The sequence below is a fragment of the Oryx dammah genome, unplaced genomic scaffold (assembly GCF_014754425.2).
Source record: "Oryx dammah isolate SB20612 unplaced genomic scaffold, SCBI_Odam_1.1 HiC_scaffold_22, whole genome shotgun sequence".
Classification (NCBI taxonomy): domain Eukaryota; kingdom Metazoa; phylum Chordata; class Mammalia; order Artiodactyla; family Bovidae; genus Oryx; species Oryx dammah.
Genome location: NW_024070206.1, coordinates 53,420,450 through 53,439,799, shown reverse-complemented (window position 1 = coordinate 53,439,799; position 19,350 = coordinate 53,420,450). Strand labels below are relative to the sequence as shown.

The following is a 19,350-nucleotide window of genomic DNA, read 5'->3' as shown; positions in this document are numbered from 1 at the left end:
TCTGATGCTGGCAGGGATTGGGGGCAGGAGGAGAAGGGGACGACAGAGGATGAGATGGCTGCATGGCATCACTGACTCGATGGGCGTGAGTTTGAGTGAACTCTGGGTGTTGGTGATGGACAGGGAGGCCTGGTGGGCTGCAATTCATGGCGTCACAAAGAGTTGGACACGACTGAGTGACTGAACTGAACTGAACTGAACAATTAGCTACGTTGAGCATGTTTGTCTATTGGCTATCTGTATGACTTCTTTGGAGAAATGTCTGTTTAGGTCTCCTGTACATTTTTAGATAGGGCTGTTTGTTTTTTTTTTTTTTGGTAATTCAATTGTCTGAGCTATTTGTATATTTTGGAAATCAAGCCTTTGTTGGTTGCATCATATGCAAATATTTTCTCCCATTCTGTAGGTTGTCTTTTCATTTTGTTTACGGTTTCCTCTAGAGTGCAAAAGCCTGTGAATTTGATTAGATCTCTTTCTAAAAAAATTTCTATTGCCTTGGGATACTGACCTAAGAAAACATATGTATGATTTACATCAGAGAATGTTTTGCTTATGTTCTCTTCTAGGAGTTTTATGGTGTCATTTGTTAGGTTTAAGTCTTTAAGCCATTTTGATTTTTTGTGTGTGTGTATACTGTAAGAGGATGTGTTGTAACTTTGATTTGCATGTGGCTGTCCAACTTTCCTGGTGCCACTTGCTGAAGACACTTTTTCCTTTTTGTATATTTTTGCCTCCTTTGATAAAGATTTTGATCATACCTATGTGGGTTTATTTCTAAGCTCTCTATAATGTTCCATTGATCCATATGTCTGTTTTTGTGCCAATATCATGCTGTTTCGATTACTGTAATTTTATAATGTAGTCTGATGTCTGGAAGGATTATGTCTCTTGCCTTGTTCTTTTTCTTCAGGGGTGCTTTGGTAACTCTTGGTCTTTTCCACAGGAATTTTAGGATTATTTGTTCTAGTTCTGTGAAAATATCATGGGTAATTTGATAAGGATCACATTAAACCTGCAGATTGCTTTGGGCACTATGGCCATTTTAACAATATTAATTCTTCCAATATAAGTGCTTGGAGATACTTTTCTATTTCTTTGGATTATTTCAATTTTCTTTATAATGTTTTATATAAGTCTTTCACCTCATTGGTCAGGTTTATTCTTAAGCAATTTATTTTGGGGGTGCAGTTTTTAAAAGTATTTTTTTATGTTCCCTTTCTAGTATTTTAACTTCTATATGTTAATCTTTATCCTGCTACATTGCTGAATTTATCAGTTTTAGTACTTTCTGTGTGGCATATTTAGGGTTTGCTGTACATAGTATCATATCATCTACATATAATGACAATTTTACCACTTCCCTTCCAATTTGGAAACCTTGTCTTTGTCTGACTGCTGTGACTAGGACTTCCATAACTGTGTTGAATAGAAGAGGTGAGGGGGCATCCTTGTCTTGTTCCAGACTTTAGGGGGAAGGCTTTCAACTTTTCACAACTGAGTATTATATTGGCTGTGGGTCTTTCATAAATTGCTTTTATTATCTTGAGATACATTCACTGTACCAACTTTGGTAAGGGTTTTTATCATAAATGGATGTTGAATCTTGTCAAATGCTTTTTCTGCATTTAGATGATCACATGGTTTTAGCCTTTTATTTATGTGGTGCACCACATTGATTATTCTGTATGTGCTGAACAACCCTAGTGAGATGAGTACCACTTGTTCATGGTGTTCAGTTCAGTTCAGTTCAGTCGCTCAGTCATGTTCAACTCTTTGAGACCCCATGAATCGCAGCATGCCAGGCCTCCCTGTCCATCACCATCTCCCGGAGTTCACTCAGACTCGCGTCCATCGAGTCCGTGATGCCATCCAGCCATCTCATCCTCGGTCGTCCCCTTCTCCTCCTGCCCCCAATCCCTCCCAGCATCAGGGTCTTTTCTAATGAGTGAACTCTTCGCATGAGGTGGCCAAAGTACTGGAGCTTCAGCTTTAGCATCATTCCTTCCAAAGAAATCCCAGGGCTGATCTCCTTCAGAATGGACTGGTTGGATCTCCTTGCAGTCCAAGGGACTCTTGAGTCTTCTCCAACACCACAGTTCAAAAGCATCAATTTTTCGGTGCTCAGCCTTCTTCACAGTCCAACTCTCACATCCATACATGACCAGAGGAAAAACCATAGCCTTGACTAGATGGACCTTAGTTGGCAAAGTAATATCTCTGCTTTTGAATATGCTATCTAGGTTGGTCATAACTTTTCTTCCAAGTTTTTGGTCATAACTTTTCTTCCAAGTTCATGGTGTATGATCCTTTATATATGTTATTGATTTGGCTTGCTAATATTTTGTTGAGAATTTTTGCATTTATACTCAAAGATATTGGCCTGTAATTTTCTTCTTTGGTGATGTCTTTGTCTGGTTTTGATACTAGAGTCATGGTGGTTTCATAGAATGTCTTTGGGAGTGTTCCCCCCCTCTTCAGTTTTTTGGATGAGTTTGGGAAGGATAAGTTCTTTGCATGTTTGGTAGAGTTCACCTATGAAGCCATCTGGTCCTGGACTTTTGTTTGTAGGGAGTTTTTAGATTACAGGTTTTATTTCATTTTTACTGATTGGTCTATTCAAATTACCTATTATTGATTCACTTTGATAGACTGTATGTTTCTAGATACTTGTCCATTTCTTCTAGGTCACTGAACTTTTTAATAATTGTTCATAGTATTCCCTTATAGATTTTTGTATTTCTGAAGTATCATTGCTCTGTCTCCTTTTTCATTTCTTATTTTATTTGGGTACTCTCTTTCCTTCTTGGTTAGTCTGGTGAGAGGTTTTACATCTTGTTTATCATTTAAAAGGACCAGCTCTTTGTTTTATTGATTTTCTCTTGTTCTTTTAATATATATTTTATTCCCTCTCTGATCTTTATTATTTCTTCCTTTTTCTGACTCTAGGTTTTGTCTTTTTTCTAATTCTTTTAAGTGGTAGGTTAGGTTTAACAGGCATTGTTAACTCCATTTTACAGGTGAGAAAACAGAAACTTTAAAAGATGAAAATAATTGTTTAAATGTCTTATGCATGTCTGACAGTTTCCAACCATCAGTTCTGTAATTCTGACAGGTCTAAAGTGAAAGGTCTTTTCCAATCCACAGACTTGCATATGACACTTAAGTTAGTCATGTATTCATTAAAGCCACTGTTTCTCACCTATAAAGTAGAGATTCTAATTTCTATCTCATAAAGCAGGTAAGATAGTGCCTACAGGGTGAAAAATGAAATCCAGTGTTAATATTTGTGTTTTAGCAACCCTTTCTTATATCAGTATATTTTACTATGTGATTTATTCTTTAAATTTTGCCTGATTACATTCTCTTAAGAACCATTTTTATTTCTACTTCTAACACAATAATGTAGAATTATATATCTACTTTTGTTTATCTGAAGCATCACTGTAGCTGCTGAATAAGACAGTCTCTTTCACATTACATTTACCAAAGATTGATACCTCACTCTAATAATTATGGTTCAAGCTGGACCGAGGAGTTTTTTTTTCCCCAACAGAATACCTTCAAAGGTGAGATATGTTCAAATAAGAACAATATTACATTCAGTGTAGAAATTGTTTTCCTAGTTAAACTTGCCAAGCTGCTTGTAGAAAATAATTATATTGGTCTGTCAGTTTGCTTCTGAATAAATCTTTGTAGTGTTTTTGTTTCTTTGGTGGATATATTGCATATAATAGATGCATGAACACATCTCTAAAAATTATTCTTTTCTAACCAGCAGAATCTTCCTCCATGAGAGTAGAAATTTTCAAATGTTCCTTCACTATGTTTCAAAATGAATATAAAATTTAGCCTTCATTTGAAGATATAGAAACTAGATATTTGAAGGTAACATTAGAAAATATTACTATCTTCACAACAATTTATAAGGCAGAGGAAAATAGTCTGTGTACGTCTTTAGAAATGGGTCATGCCAACAAGATGACAATGTATTCAGATTAGAAACAGTATCATTCTCCTGCTTTTCACTGAGTCATACCCGAAGTTCAGCCACAGTGAAGAGTGGTACCAAGGTACCAAGTATTCTGGCCTGGAGAATTCCATGGACTATAGTCCATGGGGTTGCAAAGAGTCGGACACGACTGAGCGACTTTCACTTCACTTCCCAAGGTGAGAAGGTTTAGAGATCATTTCCTTCGCACACCAGCCACAGTTTTCAGTCTTAGAAGAAACTGGGGGCCAGGCCAGGGGGCACACAGAAGTTCTTTACATTTTAGACAGAAATGTGTACAATGTGTATGTTAGTTGGACACCAATCTTTAAAGTCTAACCTCTAAGCTCCTCTTGGGATCTGAAAACAATATCATATTTTCAAGTTTGATTTAAAGTAAGCTAACAACCCATTTCCTATATTTCTATAAACCTCTCCAAGAGCACTGTCATAGATAGAAATCACATATTCTGTATATATCATTTCATATTTGACATAAATCAATGGTTTGGCAATATAATAATAAACATTCCCCATTGTGATATCATTTTTTTTTAGGTTGTTCAATATAAACTATGCTTAAGTTAGTATAGTTCTGTTTTTAAATGTTTATATTTAATGCAAAGGGGTATTTTTTAAAATAGTACTGAGGTTTCATTAATGTGGTTATGAATGTTCTAATTAAAATATTTAGGTTTCAATTTTCTTTTATTCTGAGAGTTTTCTGATACTTACAATTCTAAACATTTCCCTACAATGAGAGTTAACAATATTTAAACAGAAAATTTGACATTTATTTTACTTGTTAATGCCTATCTTTTTATATCATAATATTGTTCCTGACATTTTTCTAGTCTAATATATGGAGTTTCAGGTATATAATGTCAAGATCATTATTACTATAAATGCTGTCTAGTGAAAATGTGAATAATCTTACAAGGCATTTCAAAATCAGTAAGAAAACATACCTAATAGGAAGCTAAGATTTATGTAGTTGAAGTCCAGGGCAAGTAGTATTAGTATTTAACATTTTTTTCTGGGAGGCATTTCCAAGATTTCTTTCCAGTGTATTTTCTTTCCATAAAAATTTGCTTTCTAAATTTATTTTCTCTGGAGGAAATTGCCTCTTAAAAAGTAGAGTGAGATGAATAAACTAATATTTGTTGCATATTTATTAATGTCCTGTGCTCTGTCAGATGTTTCTTAAACATTATTTTATTCAGTCCTTAAGGGGGTGTTCTAGAGTTCTACAATAAGTAACATGCTCAAGGTCACAGAAATAATAATATAGCAAAGCATATCTGATTTAGCCGGAGGAACGTGGGTAGGGGCAAATTCTAATCAGCTGGGGACTTGAACTGTGAGTTTTTGTAGGTCTGATAATGCATATAGTGATTTTTTCAGGAAGATGTTTTTTAAAAGGATTTATAAAGTATTTGGGAATAAAATGTCATGATACCTATGCCAATAGAATCTGGAGGAAGGGGCACTGTGAAACTCCCCGGGACGATTCCTCAGGACAAGGGAAAGACCCAACAAACAATGGCCATTTCTCACCCCTGCTGAAGTATCAGGTATAGGAGTGAGGTTATTTTGGACATTCTAGCCCCAGAGAACTCTGTGGAATGCAGCTGCCAGAGTAAACCCCACCTCATCTACATGAAGGAGCAAACCCAAAGAACTGTGGTAAATGTTTTAAGCAATTAAATATTGGGGTTAATTCATGTTGCAGCACTAGAGATCTCAAACAGACATTGGTATCTGGAAGTGAGATGCTGCCACAACAGAATAGGTGGCGCTGATTTAGGGACATCAACAAGTAGACACTGGAAAGATGGTACAGAGGCTGTTAGCGCTGGTGTAAAAGCAGTGAAGCCATTGTCACTGGAGACAGGGAGACATTTATGTATTGTTGCAACAATGAGGAACAGTGAGCACATGGAAACTAAAACATGCGATCAACTGGTGGGTCTAATCAGCAAGATTCCCGGGCAGAATGTCAAAGTCTGCAGGATGAGTGTTTGTTAGAGAAAAATAAGTGAAAAAAATAAAATTTTAAAGCAGATTTCAGAGGACATAGAGAGGGCAGTCTCAAAGTAAGAAATTGTCTCCAGGTAAAAATAAAATCAAATTGGCCGAACAATTTTTGTTAAGAACTAAGCACGACTTAAGGCTTAATAGAACTTTACGGGTTGTGGGGCTCACCCTGGGACCCCAGCCCTGGCTAGTGCACATGTAGTGGTCAGTGGAAGGCCACTGACTGGCCTCTTTGTCCCTAGGCCTAGAGGTAACGATTCAGTCTTTTACAAAGAGACAAACTAGATGATCAGACAAGAGAAAGCTTTATTTACAAATCGATTAGTAAATGTTCATTCCCATTAATGGGAAAGGAGGAAGCCCAGGTCTGCTTCTTTGGAAATAGCTAGGTAGGATTACATAATGTCATTTAAGTAAATTTCTTTATCTAAAAACTAAATGTAAATATAAATGAAGCAGTAAACTATACTTTATAAAAGTCTCAACTACTCATCTATGTGCAATTTCCCCCTTTGCTTTTGTCCATGCAACTGAAAGGACATCACAGCTTTATTTCCACCTGATTTATACCTTGATACTACTTTCCAATACTGGAGGACTTTTCCATGACGTTACTGCAAACTATTTATCCAGATGAAAGTCAAAAGCCCTCTCAGTTTACGAGCTTTGCTTTTCCTTAACATCAGTCTCAGATGATTCATTACTTTTCTGCGATTATTTGTATCAGTTGGAGTGCAAATCTGTAGTACTTGACACCTCTGTCCACTTTTACCTTTTATGAAGAACTACACCAAATTGATTGATATATCTCCGGGCTGAAAACATTTTTCACAGAACATACCACTCCTACCATACAGATTATGCGTATGTGTTTTTGTCTATCAGTTATTTAAACCACTGCTTTACTTAAGTACAGTGATTCTCTGATCAACTGTCCAGCAAACTGGATGGCTTGCAACTTACATTTTCTTACAAGTATTATAACTCCTTCTATTTATGTAAAACGTATTCTAAAAGCTCCTTTTGTCATTCAGAAATTTTATTCCTTTAGAATTAAAGTTGATTTTGTGTGATATTTAAATGGTCTTTATCATAATGTAACATTTATTAGGACAAATATTAATAAGAGCCAAGCAGCCTATATATTTGAGTTTCTTTTAATGTTCCTAATATCTATCTTACTTTTTTTACTGGAATATAATTGCTTTACAATGTTAGTGCCTGCTCTATAATGAAGTATACATATGTCTCCTCCCTCTTGGGTCTCCTTCCCTCCCCACCCCATCCCACTCCTCTAGGTCATCACAGAGCACCAAGCGAGCTCCCTTTGTTTATAGCAGGTTCGCACTAGCTATCTATTTTACACAGGGTAGTGTATATATGTCAATCCCAATCTCCGAGTTTGTCCCACCCTGGGATATGTCCATTCGCTACACCTCCGTCTCCATTTCTGCCTTGGAAATAGGTTCATCTGCACCATTTCTCTAGGTTCCACATATATGCATTCATGTATGACATTTGTTTTTCTCTTTCTGACTTAACTTCATTCTGTATGGATGGATGGACTCTGGGTCCATGCACATCTCTACTAATGAACCCGTTTCATTCCTTTTAGTGGCCGAGTAATATTCCATTGTGTACATGTACCAGATCTTCTTTATCCATTCATCTGTCATTGGATATTTATGTTTTTAAGGAAATACGAGGGGAAAAACATCAAGATTTTCTTATCTAAGGTCCCAATCTTGAATTCAACATGTTTTATGAAATAATTACCGATTTTGTAACTGCCTGAGTTTAACTTCCAAGTTTCTATTTGTTTCCTTCTGTTCATTCAAAGATCTCTGGAGCTTATGGATCTGATTCAGGAAATCATCAAGCTGAAAGCAAAATAGAAAAATGCTTCAGGTATGACAACCGAAGTAAGAAAATTTCTAAAAACAAGCTCTGTTTTTTGTGTTAACACATTCTTAGGCATGAAATTATTTTGTATATATGCATGAATACATAGCAATATTATTTTTAATTATAAAATTAGTTCACATATTTAATAATAAACATCCACATGGACCCTAGAATATTTGACAGAATCTTTTCTATCTTGGAACTCTTCCCTTGTTTCTAACATGGGCTCCCCTACCTTATTATTACTATGACTTTGCAAATGGTTCTGTTTTCATGTGTGTATTTATACATATATTTAAGTATAGTATATATGGGTGTGTGTGTGTGTGCTAAGTTGTGTCTGATTCTTCATGACCTCATGGACTGCAGACCGCCAGACTCCTCTGTCCATGGGGTTTCCCAGCAAGAATATTGGAATGGGTAGTCACTGCCTTCTCCAGGGGATCTTTCCGACTCAGGGATTGAATTCGTGCTTCTTGCATCTCCAGCACTGGCAGGTGGATTCTTTACCACTGCACCACCGGGTAAGTTCATATATATAAGGAACAAAATGGTACAAACAGAAATATCCTTTAAAATGTATTCTTGTAGTTGTTTTCAACTTACACATAAAAAAAAAGGGTATTATGCTGTTTGTAATCATCTGATACTTCAACTGCTAAGACTCATCTACATGAGTGTCTCGCTGTAGCCCTGTTGTTCTGTTTTACAGGATTATACTGCACAACAATGCTAAGACAGTAACCACCCTCTTGTTCATGAGCAGTAGACTGTTTGCAGCCTTGAGCTGCTGTGGACTTTTGTGTGTGTGACTCCTGATGTATATGTGCATTGTAGTCTCTGAAGACATATGTAGGAGAATTGTCAGGTTATATTTTTTAATGTTGAATTTTATAAAATATAAAGCTCAAATGTCTCCCAAAACAGTTTACTAACTTACCTCCCAAAGGCAATTAGATGGTCTCCTGATAGTCAAGTACTGGCAAAGATGTGCTCAATGTGAGATATTAAAACTGTTGTCAATCCTTGTTAAATAAATTACAGTCAATACCTCTTTATATTTTTATTGGTTCAGTGTTTTTCTCTCATTCCTATTCAGGTCTTCTGCTCATGACTCTACTTGGAGCTCTTTTCTTTTTTTAACCTGTACATATTTATGTTGTAATCTCGATACTAACCCTTTGTCAGTTGTAAGTGTTCCAAGTATCTTCACCAAGTATTATCAAGTTTATAACTTATTTTTTCCACTTTATTTAAGAGAGCTTTGGGTGAATAAATGTTATTTTACTAAATATTTATCTATTTTCTTTTACAGTTGGGATGTATTTAATGATGCTAAAATACTTCCCTATTCAAAGCTTAGAAAAATATTATTCTATATTGTCAACTAAAATTTGTTAAGGCTTTGTATTTGTCATTTAAGTCCTAGATCAAGATGAGATTAACTTTTCTATATGGTAAGAGGTATTGTATTATTGATACAATTTTATTTTTTATCTAAATAAGCATATTTTAATAGTCAGTTAATTAAGTTGTCAGGTTGTTAGCCTGAGTGGAGTTTCCATGGGGTAGGTTTTGGATAGTTTTACTGTCGTCTTTTCTTCACAAGAGCCAGCAACCATATTCATCCAGCTGAATATTTCAAAATCATCTGGACATTTTCATGGATACACAAACAACTTTGAGACAAAAATCTTACCTCTCCAAGAAGACTGCTGAGTTATGGCACTATAGTAAAATAAGGTCAGTATGATAATTTTGATTATTCTTACAATTTTATTAAATACAAAATCTTTCTTATTATGTACAGAGTCAAAATACTGCTAAATATGAAAACTGATCCCAATTCTCTGATTCCTTGGCCAGTGTTATTCAAGTTAAAGCATTTTAAACAGTAGAATTCAATAGAGTTGAGTTGGTATTATTATCTTCCAGGAGTAAAAAGCTATTTCTTTTCATAACTTCATGGAGTAATACCATTCTATAAACCCTTTCCTATCAATTGTTTGTGCCCATGAAGTAAGCATTGTTAAAGTATATCAAAATTAACTCTGAAATAATTATTTCTGAATGTCAATCATTGAGACAATTTTAGTAATACCCACACTCTTTCGACATCCACAATTTTTAAGTTTATTTTCTTACCATGAAAGTTCTCTCTTATCTAACCTGTGCAGGTGTTTGTGGACTTCACTTTTTATTGTTTCTACTTTATATAAATGTTGAACCAAATTTTTTTTTTTTACAAATCTTCTACATTTCTCTAGTTCTCATTTTTCTGCAGTTAATGTAGCATGTATTTAATATATTAGGCTTATGTTGGATTTAATCATTGTATTTTACTTGAAGTTATTCAAATCAATAGTGTTGTCTATTTTGTTAGAGAAATGTTATAGAAGTATTTAGTAGAGTACAAATATCTATGTATTACTTAAAAGTTCTTACAAATTTTAGTTCAGTTCAATTGCTCAGTCTTTTCTGACTGTGACCCCATGGACTGCAGCACACCAGGCCTCCCTGTCCATCACCAACTCCTGGCACTTGCTCAAACTCTTGTTCATTGAGTCAGTGATGCCATCCAACCATCTCATCTTCTGTCGTCCCCTTCTCCTCCTGCCCTTAATCTTTCCCAGCATCAGGGTCCTTTCCAATGAGTCAGTTCTTAGCATCAGGTGGCCAAAGTATTGGAGTTCCAGCTTCAGCATCAGTCCTTCCAATGAAAATTCTAGTAGGCCCAGACTATTTAGCATATAGACTAATTTTGCCTCTTCAGATACAGTCTTACAACCAATTTAGGGAGGAATCAATGCTCAACATTCATGACTCATTAAATGTTTTCTATCAGGATAAAAATTATAAGAATAAAGTAATAGGCTAATAATGATTGACAATTATTATTCTGAACTATTAGATTATTTCACATTTTCATACCCTTCCAAATATCTACTTGGGAAAAAACCCATCTATTTGGCATTACCTGGGACAATTCCCAGATGACTTAATGAATCAATGAGAAATATTACCTTTTTTGTATTTTTTTCAGTTTATAAATTTTCATCTTTTATTCTACCCTTTTGGACTTTAGGAATGCCAATGTTGGAATATTTGGGAACTAACTGGAAAACTTAATTACAGATAGGTATTATTAGATATTTAAGGAATATTTTGGTACAACTAAGAATAAAGTGTTGAAGCTGAAACTTCAATACTTTGGCAAAGAGCTGACTCATTTGAAAAGACCCTGATGCTGGGAAAGATTGAGGGTAGGAGGAGAAGGGGACAACAGAGGATGAGATGGTTGGATGGCATCACCGACTCAATGGACATGACTTTGGGTAAACTCCGGGAGTTGGTGATGGGCAGGGAGGCCTGGCGTGCTGCAGTTCATGGGATCACAAACAGTCGGACACAACTGAGTGACTGAACTGAAGAATAAAGAGCTTAAGTTATTTATTATATTTCAAACTGGGATAATCGGAATAAATTTGTAATGCATTTTGGAAATGTATGCCAGAAGTCTTGACATTCATGTTTTTAAGAAGTTATCATGTATTGAAATGTCTGCAAAACAATATGAGACACACAAAAGCTCTTTTTGCTCAAATATTTTTCATTATGTTCATGAAAAAGTCAAATTGACCTGAATGGTTACTGAAAGTTTCATGTTTAATTATAGTTCATCATTCTGATAGAACATTCTGCTGACATTAAAATGTTTAACTAGGCGTCATAATGCTATTTCATGATATTTAACTTTGGGAAAAAAAGCTCACAATATTATGAGTAATACATTACATTTCTTGTATGAAATAACATATAAAGAAAAAATGATACAAAATACTGGTGGAAATGTTCTTCTAAATCTTAAATTTTTATAAAATTTACAATAAAAAATAACATTTAACTTTAAGGATGTTGAAAATACAGTGGAAAATGTCCAGTGTGGAATTCAGTCCTTACCTCAAAGACTTGGCTAGCCTCTGATTCTAATCACATGTGCTATGCCGCTTCAGTCATGTCTGACTCTTTGCGACCCTATGGACTGTAACCCATCAGGTTTCTTTGTCCATGGGGATATTCTGGGCAAGAATACTGGAATGGGTTGCCATTCCCTCCTCCAGGGGATCTTCCTGACCCAGGGATCAAACCCACATATCTTATGTCTAATCACACATGTATGGTCAATTAATCTACAACAAAGGAGGCAAGAATATATGATGGAGAAAAGAATGTCTTCAATAAGTGGTTCTGGGAAAACTGGGCAGCTGTATGTAAAAGAAAGACATTAGAACATTCTCTAACACTGTGAATGCATGGAAAGTTGCTTCGGTTGTGTCTGACTCTTTGCCACACTATGGACCATAGCCCCCCAGGCTCCTCTGTCCAAGGGATTCTCCTGGCAAGAATACTGGAGTGGGTTGCTACGCCCTCCTCCAGGGGATCTTCCTGACTCAGAGACTGAACCCAGGTCTCTTAGTCTCCTGCATTGGCAGATAGGTTTTTTACCACTAGTGTCACCTGGACTCAAAATGGATTAAAGCCCTAAATGTAAGACCAGATACTATAGAACCCTTAAAAGAAAACACAGGCAGAACACTTTTTGACATAAATCATAGGAAGATCTTTTTTGATCCACCACTAAAAATAATAAAAGCAAAAATAAACAAATGGGATCTAGCTAAACTTACAAGTTTTTACATAGCAAAGGAAAAAATAAGCAATAAAAACAGCCCAGAAAGTGGGAGAAAATATTTGCAAAAGATAAGACAGACAGGAGATTAATCTCTAAAATATAAAAACAGCTTATGTACCCCCAGAGCAAAACAACAAATTAAAAAAATGGACAGAAGATCTAAATAGACATTCCTCTAAAGAAGACATACAGATGGCCAAAAGGTTAAGTACATGAAAAGATGCTCAAGATCTCTAATTATTAGAGAATGCAAATCAAAACTACAATGAGGCATCACCTCATACAATTCAAAATGGCCATCATCAAAAATTCTACCAACACTAAGTGCTGGAGAGGGTGTAGAGCAAAGGGAACCCCCTTGTACTGTTGATGGAAATGTAAACTGGTGCAGCCACTATGGTGATCAGAATGGAGGTTCCTTAAGAAACTAAGAATAGAGCTACCATCTGATCCAACAATCCTACTGTCAGGCGTATATCCAGAGAAAACCATACTTTGAAAAGAAACATGCACTCCAGTGTTCACTGCAGCACTGAGTACAATAATCAAGACATGGAAGCAACCTAAATGTGTGTAGATAGACGAATGGATAAAGAAGATGTGGTACATATATGCAATGGAGTATTACTGAGGCATGAAAAGGAGTGAAATAGTGCCATTTGCAGCAATATGGATAGATCCAGAGATGATCATATGAAGTGAAGTAAGAGAAAGACAACTATCCTAAGATATCACTTGTATGTGGAATCTGAAAAATGATTCCACATACAAATGATTCTACTACAAATGAACTTATTTACAAGATAAAAAAGACAGTCTTAGAAAACACACTTAAGGTTACCAAAGGGGGTAGGGATAAATTAGGTTGTAATTAACATATTTATACTATTATATATAAAATAGATAATCAACCAGGACCTACTGTATAGCACAGGGAACTCTACTCTGTAGAACCTATATGGGAAAAGAATCTGAAAAAGAAAAGATCAGATATATGTGTAACTGAGTCACTTGGCAGTATTCCAGAGACAGAGCATTTAAGTCAAATATGCTCCAATATAAGATTTTTTAAAAGCAAAAACAATCTAATTAAAAACAAAATCTCTATCAAATAAAAGCGACAAAAGTTATTTTCCTCATTCACAGTTATAAATTGTGATATTAAGTAACGAATGAACTGTTGATGAAATCTCTCAGAGACTGTGAGCTTCTTGAAACTGACACACACATGCACACACACACTCTCACTCTCTCTCTCTTTCCCTGTGCCCACTTGTGCACCAGATCCCATCCTCTTTCACCTACTCAAGGACACACATACTTTCATCAATACAGGGTGCTCTCTCATATCTTACCCTGTTTTTTTCTCTATTTGATCATTCCCATCAGGGACTTTGTACTCACTGTTCCTTCTTCCTGGAACCTCTGGTCAACAGTTATTTGGATGATTACCTTTCATTAACATCTTCCATGTATTTATTTAAATCTGAGGCCAGACATCATATTTAATATTGCAGCCTGCACTGAAAACAAGAACACTGCTTTTTTTTCCCCAGGAGTCATATGATTTTTATATGAATTGTCTTGGTCTCTGTCCACTGGAATGAAAATTCCTTGCAAAAGGGATATTCATTTTATTCATGTATAGATTTCAAGTGCTTAGAATAGTGTTTACATGTATAAAAAGAATAAATGGATGCTGGGTAGGCTAAATCAACAGATGCCCTTCTACTTTTGTTAAATGTCTTTGCCACGAAAGACCATAATTTGCAAATTCTACAGCCTTGGTGTCCTGAAACTTCCATATGCCAGATAAATTCAGTTCAATATTTATTGCTGAGTACATAACAACTGCATTGTTCCAATTGCTTCTCTGGTAAGGCCCCAACCAGTCTGGCTGAAATCTGGGTAGATTCCCAAAAATTTATGATTCAAGAAAAATATGCTTAAACCATGTATATAAGCTTGATCAAAATGGCAAAATAATAAAGTCTGGCTATAGTCTAAGACTTGGTAATATGGAGACAGTGACTTCAACTAAAAAGGACTTGGAATTTATATAAACTATTTATCTCCATCCTTGAAAAGAAGAAAGTGAAATAAAGACTAGAAAAGGAAAGCCTGTTAGATGCTGCAGACAACAGCTCATAGACCCACTTTTATTTTTACTATAAATCCTTACCTAAATCTAACTGGAAATGATTGATAATCAGTTTTGATTCATCTTTCCATTAGTAATGGAGCAGGACCCATTCCTGTCACTGAAGTGACATGTTTAGTATTGGGTCTTCTGGCCAGTCTGCTCCAGGGCACCCATAGTCTCTCCAGTTCAGGATTTGATTAAGGTAATGAAGGATCACACAAATTCAGGTAAGTGTTGTTGCTGTTCAGTAGCTAAGTCGTGTCTGACTTTTTGTTGATAGGACTATAGTTCACCAACCTCCTCTCTCCATGGAGTTTTCCAGGCAAGAATACTGGAGTGGGTTGCCATTTCCTTCTCCAGGGGATCCTCCTGGATGAGGGACCGAACTTGCGCCTCCAGCAATGGCAAGCAGATTCTTTTACCACTGAGCCACCAGGAAAGCCCTCAGGTAAGTGACCTGTTAACAAATTCCCTAAACTCAACTCAAGTAATGAAGAGTCTTTATAAGGAATAAGTGAGTATGACAACTTGTTGACTGTAAATTACAGGGTAATTTTCCAGATATTTTAAATTGGAACTGAAATATTCTGAACCATTTAAGGAATATACCACAATATGCTGACCTGGAAAAAAAAAAAAAGATCAAAATCAATAAGAACATTTTACTGAAACTTCTTGGTGATCTCTGATGGAAAGTGGTTGTTGCCTTTTGAGAAGTTTGCTAAGTATATAGCTTATGTTACATGATTCTACTTATTTTTCAATGTCAGAATTAATTTCAAGTTATGAATATTGCTACCTATATGAAAATGATGAAATGATTTATTGCCTACTAGACAACTGTCATATGTTTTTAAAATGTGGAACAAGTAAGCTGTGCATTAATGTAATCATTGAAATAATTTGGTGAACTTTGAGGTCTGTAAACTATAAATTTGCTAGAGGTAAGGTAACAGTGCAATTGCTATAGGGTTCACAAAACATATCACAACTGAATAACAATTAAACTCTTTAGAGCAAAAGGAATGTTCACTTTTAAGTGAACAGTTCTACTGAGTAATTTGATAAAGTGACACATGGTTCAGATTTAAGAGATTACCATTTTAAGGAAACTATATTTTGGGAAACCTGGAGACAGTTTCTCTAAATGGACCTTACAGTTGAATGAAAGATAAAAATTGCATTCCCAGTAATTTAAATCAGTTACTTCCCCCAAAGGCTTTATTGTCATCTTAGTTTCAAAAACAAACAGAAAAAAAAATCCAAAAATACCTACCAAGCCAGAATAATTGTCCAAGTGACTATATTTCCTTCTTTTGGGAAACACATGTGGATATATCTGTGAAAAAACCTCAACATTCTTAGCAACAACAAAAGTATAAAAACAGTAGTAGAGTTAGAAAAGAAGAATAAATTTGGAGAACTAACACTTTCTGAATTCAGTACTTACTAAAACTGTAGTAATCAAGACAGTGCAGAAGGATAGACATTTAGGTCAGTGGAATAAAAGTATATCAAGAGTCCAGAAAAAAAGTACTACATTTAGGGTTAACTGGATTTTGACATGAGTGTTAACATATTTCAATGGGACAAAGAATTATCTTTTCAACAAATAGTTCCAGGACAACTAATAGTCACAAGCATAATTTTGAAGTTGAACTCCTACCTCACCTCAGTTAAAAAAATTAACTCAAACAGGCTTCTCTAGTGACTCAGCAGTAAAAGAATCCATCTACGATTCAAGAGACAAGGGTTTGATCCCTGGGTCAGGAAGATTCCCCTGGAGAAGAAAATGGCAACCCACTCCACTATTCTTGCCTGAAAAATCCATGGACAGAGGAGCCTGGTAGGCTACAGTCCATGGGGTTTCAAAAGAGCTGGATATGACTTAATGACTATCAATAAACAACAACAGCTCAAAATGAGTCATAGACCAATTATAAGATCTAAAACTATAAAATGCTAGGAAAACAGGTTAGGAAATCTACAGGGCTTTGGACGATTCAATCTTCTTTTACACAAAACACCACGAGCACAAGCAACAAAAGGAAAAAATAAACAAACTGGACTTGATTAAAATTATTTCTAAAAGTTTCAAATGAAACTATCAAGAAGTTGAAAAGATACATATCAGACAGTATTCACAAATCATGTATCTGAGAAGGGGCTTACATTTAGAATATACAAACAAAACAATTTTTTTTAAATGGGCAAAGAACCTGAATATAAATTGTTCCCAAGAAAATCTACAAATAATCAAAAGTCATTAAGGAAATTCAAATCAAAACCACAATAAGATACCACTTTACTTCCATGCTGTTGGTGTAATAAAATAAAAGATGAATTCTGATAAGTGGTGGTGAGAATGTAGAGAAATTGGAACCCTCAAACATTGCTTGTGAGAATGTAAAACGGCACAGTCACTTTGGAAAAGAGTTTGGTGGGCCTTAAAAATGTAAACACAGTTACTATATGATACAGCAATTCCAAAGGAAATAAAAATGTACATTTACACCAAAGCTTGTAAATAAATATTCATAGTAGCTTTATTCATGGTAGCCCAGGAGTATAGCAACCTATATACTTATCATCTGTAAAAGGAAAAGCTGTGGTATAGCCATACAAAAATGAAGTCTTGATCTATGCTACAATATGGATGAACTTTGAAGACATTATGCAAAGTGAAAGGAGAAAATTACAAAAGGCCATCTATTCTATGACTCTATGGAATGTCTAAAATTCCACAGAGATAGAGAGTAGACTAGTGATTGCCAAGGGCCGGGATAAAGAGAAGATGGGGAATGATTGATAACAGAAAGTTGGATTACAGTAATTGTTAGATAACTCTGTGATTTACTAAAAGCCATGAATTGAACACTTCAAAGTATAATTTTATGGTATATGAATTAGATCTCAAAAATGTTAAAATAGACAATAGGAGTAAATATGGCATATTCCCATTGCTGTAATATTTATATATTAGGCCAAACAAAAATTAATTCTAGGGTAGCTATAATAGAAGTAAGTCAATTGAATATATCCAGTAATTCCAGATCTCTTAAGAATGTTATCTTAAATAACTGTATCACTTGAATCTAGAATATTCCATTGCTTTACCTCTATATCATGAACTTTTGAAATATTGAAGAACTGGATGGACTCGGTCGCAAAGAGTCGGACATGACTGACTGACTGACTGAACTGAACTGAACTGATGCCTTAAAAGTCTAATAGTTATTGGCACTGCTTTAAGATGTATTGACCTACATAATCTTATGTGGCTATTTATTTATATACAAAGCATTCTATTAAACAGTTCATTTTAGCTCAGTTATTTTTCTTTTCAATAAATTAAAGCTGCATGATGGTCTGTGAGAGCTAAGTGTTTGGCATCCTACAATGCTGATGAGTCTTAATTTATACCCTGAGGGACCAATACTGAGAATTTGTTCAGAGTACCATAGCAACTGCAGAATCAAAGCCATGATATTATGTGACAAATTTGAGTTGAGAGAACACTACAGGATTCCATTGGATCACCTGGGGCAGCAATAATACAAGTGTTTACCGTGTAGCATCTTGATAAGGGAGACTTAATTGGTGTTAATTTTATCCAAATTACAGACAACTATAGAGCATCTATTTCCATAGAGTGGAATAGTCTCATCAAAATGTGTGACAAAACACTAAGGGTATCTAATTTGTAAGCAGTATTTCACAAGGGTTTTGATATGGATCTTTATTAAAACTGACTTCAAGTTGCATTAACCTGACCAATATCTAATGTGTACAGAGAATAATAATATCTTTTCTAACAACAAAGGAAGACAAAACATTGTCAAATAATATTAATTTTCATGACAACAGTGCTTGTATTGGATCAGCATCTTGAGGTATATATTTCCCACTTTCCTCTTTGAGAATCTCAACAGTTGAAAACATTATTAAAGTACCCAGGGAGCCAACAATCCTTCCTTCCCTATTGTAAGTTACTTAATTAACACACAACAGATGTCTACTTTCAGAAAGAAGCTTTTCAAGAGCAGTGACTATGTGCCTATTTGCCCTTGGGTATTGGAGTGAATTCCAGCATCATGAAACTTAATGAAGAAATGAAATTGCCATTTTTATCCCAAGTTTTAATCTCTTAGCACAGGTAAAGAATCAGAAGGTTTAAATCCGAACTAATGTTGAATATGGGTACAAAAATACAATTATTCCTCATTATTTTAACTGAAAGAAAAGGAAATTGCAGAAACATCGCTTATGGAAATGCAAATATGAAATGTGATTAGAACTGGAGAACTCTTAAAGTAATATAAGCACTAAGAACAAGAGAATTTAGTACAAAACCACTCAATTTTACCTAACATCATTTGAAAACTCTTCCTCACCTCTTTATACTCAAGCAGTTTAGCCCACTTAAAACAGTGCCTGCCACCCTATGGGCCACAGATACTGGTGACAATCTACTAGTAGTCAGAGAAATCTGTTTCTATTAATACAAATGTGTGGTGAGACCTTCATAAAACATAGGAAATGGCAACCTTATTAAAAGCCACATGACTCGTATCCAAAAAACCC

At 35.2% G+C, this 19,350-nt stretch overlaps 1 protein-coding gene across 1 annotated transcript in view; it reads right to left on the bottom strand.

Annotated features, from left to right (window-relative positions):
- The window catches only part of CCDC102B (coiled-coil domain containing 102B), a 269,181-nt gene that overhangs the window by 20,456 nt on the left and 229,375 nt on the right, over positions 1–19,350 (bottom strand). The window contains exon 8 of the mRNA XM_040264340.1: positions 7,802–7,905. Coding sequence (XP_040120274.1) covers positions 7,802–7,905 — 104 coding nt within the window. The remainder of the gene's footprint in view (positions 1–7,801; positions 7,906–19,350) is intronic.